The sequence below is a fragment of the Lampris incognitus genome, chromosome 1 (assembly GCF_029633865.1).
Source record: "Lampris incognitus isolate fLamInc1 chromosome 1, fLamInc1.hap2, whole genome shotgun sequence".
NCBI lineage: Eukaryota > Metazoa > Chordata > Actinopteri > Lampriformes > Lampridae > Lampris > Lampris incognitus.
Window position 1 is genome coordinate 145,746,102 of NC_079211.1, and position 13,681 is coordinate 145,759,782.

General features: G+C 49.7%; 1 protein-coding gene across 1 annotated transcript in view; it reads right to left on the reverse strand.

Annotated features, from left to right (window-relative positions):
• Nucleotides 1-1,026: 1,026 nt before the first annotated feature.
• ddr2l (discoidin domain receptor family, member 2, like) overlaps nt 1,027-13,681 on the reverse strand; it is a 52,697-nt gene continuing 40,042 nt past the window's right edge. The window contains exons 16-21 of the mRNA XM_056280544.1: nt 10,386-10,630; nt 7,703-7,830; nt 7,226-7,423; nt 5,634-5,868; nt 4,474-4,623; nt 1,027-2,615 (exon numbers count right to left, since the gene is read on the reverse strand). Of these exons, the coding sequence (XP_056136519.1) occupies nt 2,481-2,615; nt 4,474-4,623; nt 5,634-5,868; nt 7,226-7,423; nt 7,703-7,830; nt 10,386-10,630 (1,091 nt within the window). The 3' untranslated portion in view covers nt 1,027-2,480. The remainder of the gene's footprint in view (nt 2,616-4,473; nt 4,624-5,633; nt 5,869-7,225; nt 7,424-7,702; nt 7,831-10,385; nt 10,631-13,681) is intronic.

Here is a 13,681-nt window from a genome sequence, read left to right on the forward strand (position 1 = left end):
TTGGGAGAGAGATCCCTCCTCTGTTGCTCTCCCTGAGTTTTCCTCCTATTTTTTCCTCCTTGTTAAAGGTTTTTCTTAGGGATTTGTTCCTCATCCAATGTGAGGGTCTGAAGACCAGGATGCTGTGTTGCTGTGAAGCCCGCCGAGGCCAATTTGTAATTTGTGATATTGGGCTATACAAATAAAGTTGACTTGACTTCTTTCAAACATTTGCCGTGGATAATGGCCAGATCGTTAGAATTCAAAAAAATTGTACTTTAAATTGCTGACGCAGCACAATCCACGTCTTCCTCGGCGGCTCGGTGCCTCACAGCAAGAAGGTCCTGGGTTTGACTCCCAGCCGGGGCGGTGTCCATGCTGTCTGTGTGGACTCTGCATGTTCTGCCTGTGCTCCGGTGGGCCATCGCCATCATCCAAAAGAACCCCAATAGAGAGATGCAGAACGCTGTCTTCCCCTGACCTCGACCACAACGCAGATATCCGTCTGGAGCTGGACGCCGGGCGCCGAAGGAAAGGGCTACCCGCTGCTCCTGGCTGCTCCTGGAGGAAGGACAGCGGGAGGGAAAAATGCAGAAGGGACATTTCTCCAGCCACCGCTGTCAGCTGTAAAGTCTCTCTTCTGAAGTCACACAGTAGAAATATAAACCACAGCCGATGCAACGCTTCCCTTTCTCTCGCACTTTCCAATTATTTTGGAACTAACAAACTGGCCACTAGGGCGGCACGGTGCCACAGTGGTTAGTGCGGTCGCCTCACCGCAAGAAGGTCCTGGGTTCGAGCCCTGGGGTTGTCTAACCTTTGGGGGGGTCGTCCCGGGTCGTCCTCTGTGTGGAGTTTGCATGTTCTCCCCGTGTCTGGGTGGGTTTCCTCCGGGTGCCCCCCTTTTCCTCCCACAGTCCAAACACATGTAGGTCAGGTGACTCGGCCATACTGAATTGTCCCTAGGTATGAGTGTGTGTGTGTGGGCCCTGTGTGATGGCCTGGCAACCTGTCCAGGGTGTCTCCCCGTCTGCTGCCCAATGACTGCTGGGATAGGCTCCAGCATCCCCGCCACCCCCGAGAGCGGGACAAGCGGTTCGGATAACGGACGGATGGACGGACGGAAGAAAGAAAGCTGCTCCGGCATGTTGTTCGCTTACTCCTCCGGTGTTGTATGGAAGTCTAATCCAGGGTTCTCCTGACAGGAGGGCAACCAGGTAATCAAAGATTCTTCATTTTTGGGGGGGCGAACTGTCCCTTTAAAAAGAAAATTCAAAGCCCGTCAAGTCTCGTCATATCGTCGGCAGTAGGAAAAGGGACGCTTTTCCACTTTGTGACGGCGCTGCAGCTCCGTCGACCCTGAATCGGTTCCCCGGGTGTCTTTGGGCACTTTGAGTCAAGGCATCAAACAGAGGATGTTAATGGCAACGGTCTTCTCCAAATGACCAACAATTCAACTTACAAAGTGAATTCTACAAATGGACCGTAACGGTGTCTGTCCAACTGTTTTGAAGACAATCGTCTCTCTCTTTTGGTTGAAATATTCTCTTTTTTTTATCATTTGAATACAACATACCACAAACAGTGATTCTTAACCAAACTACCCACAGCTCAAACCGCCGACCGGATGCCAGTCTGTCCATCAGTCTGTCCACCAGTCTGTCCATTAGTCTGTCCATTAGTCTGTCCACCACGCAGGGCTCTCGGCACCGCGCTGTCAAACGAAGCTGTACAACATTCCTATCTCTAAAAAACATGGACCATGAACATAAAATATTACAAACCAGGAAAAATAACAATAAAACAGAATTAAAGTTTAAAAAACAAAAAACCTACAATACAAGTTGACCCTCGCCCCTTCCTTCCTTTCTCCAGTGTGGGTTAAAATAGGAACATGAATAACTGAGACACGGACAAACACAGTGCTTTACAATGAAAGTAAAAACCACAGGGACAGGACAGCTGCTGGCGTCCTCCGACGCCGAACAGGAAGCGGAGGAAGTGGAGGAAACCTTCGGGCAGGGAAAGACCACGAGGACCATCAAGACGAAGAGGAGCTGAAAGACGCGGAGGTCTCAGAGGAAGACGGCGTCCGTCGGAGACGTCGTTTGGCAGAGCCCGGGGGGAAAAGGTTCGAACAGAAAGAGGGGGGGGAAGAGGGTTCGAAGTGTCAATGAAATCTCGAGAGAGGAGAAACGGGCGGCGTGATTTTCGAAAACGCTGACCGGACGTCGTGTCCGCCTCTCCGAAAAAAGAAGACCTGCCGCTCTCGTTGAAGGAACAAAACGACTCTCTCTCCCCGCTTTCTCGCAGCTCTGTCCATCTCCTCGTCCTCCCTCCGAGAACGACTCCCTAGTTTAACACCATTCCTCCGTCTGCCTGTCTGTCTGTCTATCAGTCAGTCTGTCATTTACACCAATCCAGAGATTGAATACCACTCCTCCTCCTCCCCCCCCCCCCCCGAATAAAATGCCCCGCTGGTACATTCCCACAGCCACAGCTCATTGGTTGACGTGGGGCCTCAGGGCTCGGTACAACCCCTCAAAGGTGGGCCGGTCGGCGATGTCACGGCTCCAACAACGCATCATCAGCTCGAAGAGAGAGGGGGGGCAGAGGGGAGGTGCATACAGGAAGATCTGGGTGGGTGAGAGAGAGAGGGAGAGACAGAGAGAGAGACACACACATGAAAAACACAAGAACTAGTAAAACCAGACAAATTTCCAACCTGCTCCTCTAGGACATGAGGAGGTGGCGCTAAGATGGGGACACACCTGTAGGCGGAGCCAAAGGAGAGCTAGACCTGTAGGCGGAGCTAAGGGGAGATGGACCTGTAGGCGGAGCTAAGGGTGAGCTAGACCTGTAGGTGGAGATAAAGGGGAGATAGACCTGTAGGTGGAGCTACGGGGGAGATGGACCTGTAGGCGGAGCTAAGGGTGAGCTAGACCTGTAGGTGGAGATAAAGGGGAGATAGACCTGTAGGTGGAGCTACGGGGGAGATGGACCTGTAGGCGGAGCTAAAGGAGAGATAGACCCGTAGGTGGAGCCACGGGGGAGACAGACCTGTAGGCGGAGCTAAGGTGGATAGACATGTGGGAGGAGCTAAGGGGGAGACAGACCTGTAGGCGGAGCTAAGGGGAGATGGACCTGTAGGCGGAGCTAAGGGTGAGCTAGACCTGTAGGCAGAGCCAAAGGAGAGATAGACCTGTAGGCGGAGCTAAGGGGGAGATGGACATGTAGGCGGAGCTAAGGTGGATAGACCTGTAGGTGGAGCTACGGGAGAGACAGACCTGTAGGCGGAGCTAAAGGGGAGATAGACCTGTAGGCAGACCTAAGGGGGTGATAGACATGTGGGCGGAGCTAAGGGGGAGATAGACCTGTAGGCGGAGCTAAGGGGGCGCTAAACCTGTAAGCAGAGCTAAGGGGGAGACAGACCTGTAGGCGGGGCTAAAGGGGAGATAGACCTGTAGGCAGACCTAAGGGGGATAGACATGTGGGAGGAGCTAAGGGGGAGACAGACCTGTAGGCGGAGCTAAGGGGGAGACAGACCTGTAGGCGGGGCTAAGCAGATATAGATGCCCTGACAGAATACAAAGATAATCATTTAACTAGTCTGACTGTGTTTAAGTTATTTATGCTCCTCTATCAGCAGTGTAAGCGAGACATTTAGCATTGAGACGTGAGTTGAATTATATTATGTCATGACTAAAGCTAATATGCGAGAGATCTGTATGAATTTTGGCCAACAGATTTCTTAAAAATGTAATTTCATATTTGCAACCACTGTATGGTTGAGACCTGTTGGCTTCATGATGTAAACATATTGACGATTTCTGTTTCTAGAAATGTATTTTCTGGCTTTAAGTCAAAGAACTTTACAAATCCCATGGAATAAAAAATACATTTTCATTCTCGTGACTGGTTTTATCTGCACTTAATTTACTTCTATTTAACACTGTTCTAGAATTAGAAAATATTTTGCTTTTATTTTTGTGTTTATAATTTTTGTGTTTTCTCCCTGACAACATTTCTTTAGTTATATATTCTTGTATTTACACGAAAATGCTCAATGAATGAATGAATGGTAATGATATTGAAAGACTAGTGATCCTTTACCGCCAAACTGATATTAGCCAATAGCATATCGACGTCTTCATTCTTATTGAAATACTCGGCCATGACTGACTGTCAATCAAATCAATCCGCCCCCCCCCCTCACTAACTCCCACCCAACCATTCTGTTTCACTCAGAAATACATCAAATCGTGGAAACCCGCCGTGCTCTAGATGCTGTTTCATGGGACCTTTAAACGTCTATTTGTTGGTCTGGTTGTCCGCTGTCACAACGCGACAAATGACGACTTTTACATTTTACAAATAACTGACATTAAGAATGTTTGGCACGCAGATGGAACAGCTACCCCACCCTCGTGCCTTCTCGCCACGTCCCTAATCGGAGTTTAGCCGTCCGCTGTGGGTTCGCTTGTGTGGGCTCACCTGTCTGCCCTGGTTCCTGAAGAACTCGCCAGTGTTCTCTATGACCTGTTCGTCTGACAGCAGACTGTACGGCTGCTCCTTACACAGAGTGAAGATCTCCCAGAGGGTCACGCCAAACGCCCACACGTCACTGGCCGTGGTGAACTTACCCTAAGACACACACACACAGACACACACACACACACAATACTATATGAGGCAGCTCCAATATCAAATGCCACTGGAAAAACAAACTCTGACGACACTAATGTACAGATAAAACCCGGTCAACAACCAACGCCGGCAGGAAAATCCTGCTAGCAAGATCTATAACCGTCTCCCCTCATACGTACATCTTCTCTGGAGAGGTTCTAAAACTGTTGGTAAACCTCAACTACTGAACTAACCATCCATTTTTCTCACAAACAATTTTAATGTCAGATATAAGACTGGTTTATTCATTTTGCCAGGTCTGCTGAAGTCAAGTCTATTTTATTTGTATAGACCGTTATCCTCTCGTCTCATCTCCTCATCAGCCACTTCTCCGGGGTCGGGTCACGGTGGCAGCAAGCTAAGTAGGACACTCCAGACGCCCCTCTCCCCAGCAACGCCCTCCATCGCCTCCTGGGGGATCCCAAGGTGTTCCCAGGCCAGACTGGACATGTAGTCCTTCCAGCGAGTTCTGGGTCTACCCCGGGGTCTCCTCCAAGCTGGACATGCCCAGAAAACCTCCAAAGGAAGGCACCCAGGAGGCATCCTAATCAGATGCCCGAACCACCTCAACTGGCTCCTTTCGACGTGAAGGAGCAGCGGCTCTACTCCGAGCTCCCTCCGGATGTCCGAGCTCCTCACCCTATCTCTAAGGCTGAGCCCGGACACCCTATGGAGGAAACTCATTTCAGCCGCTTGTATCCATGATCTCACCCTTTCGGTCACTACCCAAAGCTCATGACCATAGGGGAGGGTTGGAACGAAGATTGACTGGTAAACTGAGAGCTTTGCCTTCCGGCTCAGCTCCCTCTTCACCACAATGGTCCAGTACAACGTCCACATTACTGCTGATGCTGCACCAATCCGCCTGTCAATCTCCTGCTCCATCCTACCCTCACTCGTGAACAAGACCCCGAGATACTTGAACTCCTTCACTTGAGGCAACACCTCTCTCTCTCTCTCTCTCTCACCAGCAGGATGCTCTCCCAGGACATCCAGCGGATGGGCAGGACGGCACGGCCCTGGATCCGGTAGTAGTCGCTGCTGTAAAGGTTCCGGCTCATCCCGAAGTCGGCAATCTTGATGGTGAGGCGACGGTCCAGCAGACAGTTCCTGGTGGCCAGGTCACGATGCACAAAGTTCAGAGATGCCAGGTACCGCATCCCAGAGGAGATCTGGACAGACATGTGGAGCAGGTCTGACAGACTGGAGAGAGACATACAGACAGACAGAGAAAGAGAGTGAATACCAATTATCACTTGCCAACAACTGACATACCAGCACAGTTTAAGAGAGGAACAGGAAAATGACTGAAACTAAAACAGAAATATTCATGTATACACAGTGTGTACCAGGCTGTGCACGTGTTGTATCAGAGTCCCTGGTATTCACCTGTATGATGTGTGTTATTCGAGTGTTATGTGTATGTTCCCTCAGCCTCACCCTAACCTAACTAACCAAAGTTAAACATAACTAACTGCATCAATTCAGGAGGATACATAGGGCTGGCCCCGGACAGTATATTCAAGCTACAGATGGTATGTTATTAGCTTGTGTTAGCATGCTCCCTACTTAGGGCGGGAAGACGTAGGTGTGCGTTGAAAACGTAAGAATCAGACAAAAGATACGCACACCGTGCTAACGGCTCCCAGCGATTTTAATTGAAAATGTTTGGCTCTAACAGAGACCTTCGTCTGGCACTGATTTTTGACAAAGTGATTTGACAATGCCTGACGAAGTGTACGGATCTTTTGTCCGAGTCTTGCTTTTAAGTTTGATTTTTGATCCAGCACCTGTAAGAGTTTTTCAGATGTGCACGCCCTACACTTTGTTAACAGTGAAAATGTATCATGCATGTATAATGTATTATCACGTATGTATGTATGTATGTCAGGCTGAAACTTAATTTGCTCTGGGTGAAATATATTCACCTTATGGATTTAATGTTATGTGTTGGTGGATACATTATAGTCACATGACAGATGGTATGTTAAGTTATTAGCGTGCGTGGTAAATTCATATGACGTATGTTACCAGTCTGTATTTGCATGTACAATGTATTCACCTGACGGATGGTATGCTATTAGCATGTGTTAGCATGTAGGGTATTCACCTGACGGATGTTATGTTATTAGCATGAGTTAGCGTGTACGGTGTAGTCACCTGACATATGGTATGTTATTAGCATGAGTTAGCATGTACAGTGCATTCACCTGACGGATGGTATGTTATTAGCATGAGTTAGCATGTACAGTGCATTCACCTGACAGATGGTATGTTATTAGCATGAGTTAGCATGTACAGTGCATTCAACTGATGGACGGTGTGTTATTAGCATGAGTGAGCGTGTACAGTGTATTCACCTGATGGATGGTGTGTTATCAGCATGTGTTAGCATGTACGGTGTATTCACCTGACGGATGGTTCATTATTAGCATGTGTTAGTGTGTACAGTGTATTCACCTGACGGATGGTATGTTATTAGCATGTGTTAGTGTGTACGGTGTATTCACCAAACGGATGGTACATTATTAGCATGTGTTAGTGTGTACAGTGTATTCACCTGACGGATGGTATGTTATTAGCATGTGTTAGCGTGCTCTCTATCTCCCTCTGGGACAGGAACATGTTGAGGTCACCGTTCTCCATGTACTCGGTGACCATGCACAGCGGATCAGACGACACACACACGCACAGCAGCCGGATGATGTTGGCGTCGTTCAGTCGAGACATGATCTTTATCTCTTTCAGAAAGTCGTTTCTGACGGAGGACAAAGGGATACAGAGGAGGAGAGGAAGTAGGACAGGATGAAGATTAAGGCATTCCTACATGTTTAGGAGCGATCTACATGTTTACAACTCAATTTTACAGTGAATGGTTCATTTATTGATAGTAAATGACTCTACAAAGACAAAATTCCTCCGCAGTGTACAATCAGTCACACAAAATCCCCCCCCCCACACACACACACACACTGAACACAAATACACAGACACACACACTCACCCGTTCACCACACACACACACACACACACACACCTGGCTTGGCTGGTGGCGTCGGCCCTCAGTTGTTTGACAGCGACCAGCACAGGTCGGCCATCTCTGTCAGGGAGGGGGGAGCCCTCCCCAAGGAATTCTGGGAGACCCTCGGCCTCACACAGATGGACCTGCAGGGACAGGGTGAGAGAGAGGGCGAGAGAGGTTTTTTTTTTTTTTTTTAATTTTAAAACAGACCTTTATTTGCATCTGGTTCCATTTACACCAGTTTTTCTCTTATTGAAAATTATAACAGCACAAATTCATTCAAAAACCCAAAACAGAAATACTAAAGAAAAAAAATCTCAAATATTCAGAATCAAAAGAGCTGAACACAGCACTTCCTGCACACCCCAAGTGCTCACAAAAACTTCCGTCTTCGTGTCAGTCTGGAAAACTCAAACTCCACCCTGAGCCGAGCTACCAGCAGCCCAGTCAGCATCAGAACCACGTATTCTGACCCCCCTCCCCCCTCACACGGTTTTGTTCCTTGTTTTCCAAATAGGTTATTTGGCCAGTTTGTCATCACAGCTTTCCCATGGTATGATAAAACCTGCCACGCCTGTAAGACAGACTGGTAAAAAGGTGTCGGACCAGTTAAATCCACGGACTGGGGCTGAAGCAGGGACAAGGGTTTGTCGTATCCTAAGCATCCAGCCCTCCTCAGCAGCGAACAGCAGTATCGGTCCATGACAGGCGAATGCTGTAAAGCCGCCTCTGAGCTGTTTGCAGCCTGAAGGCTGTGATCCGTGATTCAGTATCTACCAGGCCCTGTCACCCCTCCTGTACCGGCAGGCACAGTATCAATGTGCTGCCCTGACCAGAAGAAATCCAGAACTGCCCTCTGAATTCCTTCAATCAGGCCCCTTGATGGAGGTAAGACTATCAGTTTGTACCAAAGGGTCGAAGTAACCAAGTTATTGACAACCAGGACCCTTCCCCTGTAGGAAAGCTGAGGTAGCAGCCATTTCCATTTCGATAATCTGGCACACACTCTCTCCATAGCACCCTCCCAGTTCATCCTCTGAAACTCCTCTGTTCCCAGAAAAACACCGAAAATTGTCATGCCATGCCTTCCCCATCTGAGGTTTCCTGGTAGCTTCGGTCTTTCCTTGTCTGCCCACTGCCCAGCTTCACTTTTTCCCACTTCACGTTTGCTGAAGTTGCCCTTTCATACATATCGTAACTACTACTCAGGGACCTTGCATCTATTTGGTTTCTGACAAACACAGTAATGTCATCAGCACAAGCTGATGGGGTGCTGAGGCAACCCTGGTAACACAAGTCCTGATAGCCTGGATCCCAGTCTATTCAGAAGGGGCTCAACAGCTGAAGAGTATCGCTGTCCAGACATAGGACATCCCCAGCAACACTCTCCAGAACACACCGATCTCCTCCTCTCACCTTTGCACCACCAACCTGACTTTGGTCGGGTTCAGCTGCAGGCTCTTCCCCGCTGCCGGTGCTTCCTCTGCTCATTTCCTTTCTTCTGTGGTGAAACTCGGGACAGCCAAGCTGTCACCGATTACATTCCCACTGCCTGAATCAGCTCACTGTTCCCCTGCCTGCCTGCCTGTCTGTCTGTCTGTCCGCCCGCCGTATCCCTCTCCTGCCTCAGGCTCAGTTGGTGGGAGGTGCCCGCCAGCGGAGAAGCGGCATCCGCTGACTCCTCATCCGGTGGTGCACCGGTGATAAGTGCGCTCCTCGGCCAGCCCTGACCCCATTTCGAGGCGCCCCTCAGCCAGCCTGTCAGGACAAGTGAGCCGCTTGTGCTCCACATCCCCATACTCAAGGCATTTCATGCTGCCTGTGCTGCCATACACCCTGTAATGTCTCCCCCCCCCCCCCCCATGTTCCACTCTGAAGGAAACCGCCAGCATCTGTGATGGATAATTCAGATACCTGAACACCCGTCCTGTCTCCTGAGGGGCTGGACATGTTTCAGATTATCCCTCTTATAGCCGAACCCTATAGTCCTAAAGCTGCTCACCAGCTTGCTGGAGCGCTGTAGCTCCCATTCCAATACCTCACCGGGAATGAGCGGGGGAACATCGGAGACAGTGACTCGGCTGGAAGGCACGGCAAGCGGCGAAACCTGCAGATAGACGCCGCTCAGAGAGACGCCGCTCGCTATTAACTCAGCCACAAAACACGGCCCTTTCAGGAAAATAATCCCACCGCTGCTCCCTCTAGAGGCAGAGGACAGGTTGGCATGTCCCACACGGTCTCCCACAGCCCTGGGACCCACCTCTGCTGGAACATATGGATCGGGCTGAACCCGCACTCCACGTCAGATAGAGAGGGAAAGCATCTCCGAGGGCGCCATCCCTCTCACACCAATAAAAAAACGACAACAAAAAAAAACAAAGCACAGCAAAAGTAGCTCACAAACAATAAACAAACCCAATCTGAAAACATTAAAGACACAAAAAAACTACAACGAAAATGAATAAACAAATCCAACTTAGTACCAGTAGGTCGCTCTCACCAGACACACCCACTCACACCCCGACTCCCAGCATGCAGAGAGCACACACAGACACACACAGACACACACAGACACACACACACACACACACACACACACACACACACACACACACATCATTACTGCTTCCTTTTCTAATTGGGCAAGGTCCTCCCCTCCACCCTCTTCCTCCATAAGCTCCGCCTCACCACTCCTCACCTCTCCGAACTGCCCCTCCCCCAGCTTCTCGCGGAACACCAGCCGTTGCCGTGGGAACTCAGCAGCGGAGATGTCCTTCCTGGTGAGGGAGTCGACGGTGAGGGCGGGCACGGCGTACATGTTGCTACCGGTGACGCCCTGCAACCGCACGATGTCCGTCTCGGCGTAATGGGGTGCGTTGCTATGGAAACACTGGTGGGGGGTGCACTGGGTGACGTCCGGCTCGGCGTAGCCTCCTCCGCATGCTGCGTGTGTGTGTCGAACAGGAGGTGAAGAGATAAAATCAGTCAATTAATCAGACTTCATTTGTGTAGCACTTTTCATACAAAAAAAGTAACACAAAGCGCCTCACACAATACAACAAACCCCCCCCCAAAAAAAACAACAACAACAAAAAACACCAACGGTCAGGTCAAAAAAACAAAAAGATGGGCAGAATTAATTAAATTCTAATTAAACTGTAAAATAAATGATCTGATCGCTCTTGAAGGCTCTATGTAGACCATGTCTGGACTTTGTTAGAGTGGATCAGTAACTCTGTCCAAACCTTTAGAGGACAGACATGTCTGAACAGGTGAGTGTGTATATTCATAATAATCCTCCATCAGATACCACCTTGATTCCAGCTGTGTCTCAGCAGCTGGTTTACGGAGGAACCTGTGAGATTCTTATATTCTTTAAAGACAACGTCCGGTTAAAAAGACCATTTAAAGCTGGACGGCGGAGTTTTTAACCACATAGTCCACATTAAAGTCCACATTAAAGTCCACATTAAAGTCCACATTAAAGCCTCTACAACTGAACTAAACATCCATCCATCCATCCATCCGTTATCCAAACCGCTTATCCTGCTCTGAGGGTCGCAGGGATGCTGGAGCCTATCCCAGCAGTCATTGGGCGGCAGGCGGGAGACACCCTGGACAGACCACCAGGCCATCACACAGGGTCCACACACACACATTCATACCTAGGGATACTTTAGTACGGCTGATCCACCTGACCTACATGTCTTTGGACTGTGGGAGGAAACCGGAGCCCCCGGAGGAAACCCACACAGACACGGGGAGAACATGCAAACTCCACACAGCGGACGACCCGGGACGACCCCCCAAGGTTGGACTACCCCGGGGCTCGAACCCAGGACCTTCTTGCTGTGAGGCGACGGCGCTAACCGCTACACCACCGAGCCGCCCCAGTCGAGATCGGTTCTCTAGAATTCTTGTTCTCTGCACGCCTTTGTCACCAAACCTCCTGGGCACATCTAGAGATTGCATCATGGCACACACATATAAGTACAGACGGTCTACTTTACCTGGTCTGTGAACACATTTCCTCTTCTTCTTTGAGAAGACTAAGAAAAGGTTCATATCATGTTGCTACGCCATAAAGGAAAGGAAAGAAAGAGAAAACTGCCCCTTGGTTGTCTTGGGACAGATGGAACAAATAGGTGGAAAAGACACCGCCGAAATACCACCAGTTACCTGGTGCCCCTTTAAGACCGAAGTGGGAGTCAGTTAACCACTCTGCATTCCCAAAACAACGGGTTGTTGGTATGTTCATTGTTTTTCAATTTTCCTAAACTGTTTTCCGTTCAGAGGTGGAGGAGGGCGCGGTAGTGTTGCAGTGAATTGTGCGATGACTTCCTCTGCACCCGGTCTAAAATCTGTTCAATGACTCACAACCCTGAACACCGGGGTTACACATTTCAGCTCTTACCACGCAGCCAGCCGGAGGTCATGTGACAGGAAGCCAACAGGAGGAGGTCATAAAGGGGGTTACCCAGGAGGAGAGCTGGAGGAGGGAGGGAAGGAGAGGTAAAGAAGGGAAAAAAAGAGGTTGGACAGAGACGGGAAAGACAGAGGGTCCTGGGAGGTGAAAGAGAGAAAGACTGTTGAATAAGCCATCAGACATTATGACTAGTGTGAAACAGACCAGACAACACCAGGAGCTCTTACTTGTACAACCCAAGAAGGGGAATCAGTTCATCTGGACTCAACGTTTACTGACAGATACGTTTCATCGCTCATTTCAGCCTCAACTGACTACAGGTATCCCCACCTTTATAAACGTTTATTAATTCATCTTCAGCCGCTTCTCCGGGGTGGGGTCGTGGTGGCAGCAAGCTAAGTAGGGCACTCCAGACGTCCCTCTCCCCAGCAACGCCCTGCCGGCTCCTCCTGGGGGATCCCAAGACGTTCCCAGGCCAGATTTGACATGTAGTCCTTCCAGCGAGTTCTCCAAAGGAAGGCGCCCAGGAGGCATCCTGATCAGGTGCCCGAACCACCTCAACTGGCTTTTTTCGATGTGAAGGAGCAGCGGCTCTATTCCGAGCTCCCTCCGGATGTGCGAGCTCCTCACCCTATCTCTAAGGCTGAGCCCAGACACCCTACGGAGGAAACTCGTTTCAGCCGCTTGTATCCACGATCTCACCCTTTCGGTCACTACCCAAAGCTCATGACCATAGGTGAGGGTTGGAACGAAGCTTCGCCTTCCAGCTCAGCTCCCTCTTCACCACAACGGCCCAGTACGTCTAGATTACTGCTGATGCTGCACCAATCCACCTATCAATCTCCCGCTCCATCCTACCCTCACTCGTGAGCAAGACCCCAAGATGCTTGAACTCCTTCACTTGAGACAACAACTCATCCCTTATAAACAATACAGTACAATACAGTGCCTAACGACCAAAACCAACGACCAGTTCATATGCAAATACGGGTGTGACCACTGATCATGTGTACTATTCACAGAGGGTTGGGGAATCGTCGCAGTCACAGCATTGTAAGATGGTGACAGATGTACTCTTAGTCCCCCCCCCCCCCCGGTTCAGGGATGGTCGTTTCCTCTGAACATGGATGGCCTCTTTGACGCCCTGTTCAAACCATCGTTCCTCCCTATCAATCGTATTCTCCCTATTCCTCGATGGGGAGGAATGATGGTTTGAAAGGGGAGTCAAAGAGGCCATCTACGACCGTGTCTACATGCACAGTTGAGTCGAGCTACGGTTACAGCTCCATTAAGCCATGTAACTGGACTACTGTCATTGTCCCAGTATACAAGAAACGGGGGAGAATCGATTTACTGACGGAAGTATGTCCAACCCCGGTAAGGCAGGTGGCGATATGCCCCCTTTCAGCCGGTTGCTATTGGACCACAGGAACTATGGATCATGCGCAGGGCGCCTCGACCAGTTTTAGGCGGACTAACACAATAAATTGACTTTTACTAACATCGTGTAAACGTACTGTATGTTAAGAGGGAACGACCATCACTGAACCAAGGGAGTGGGGGGTGGG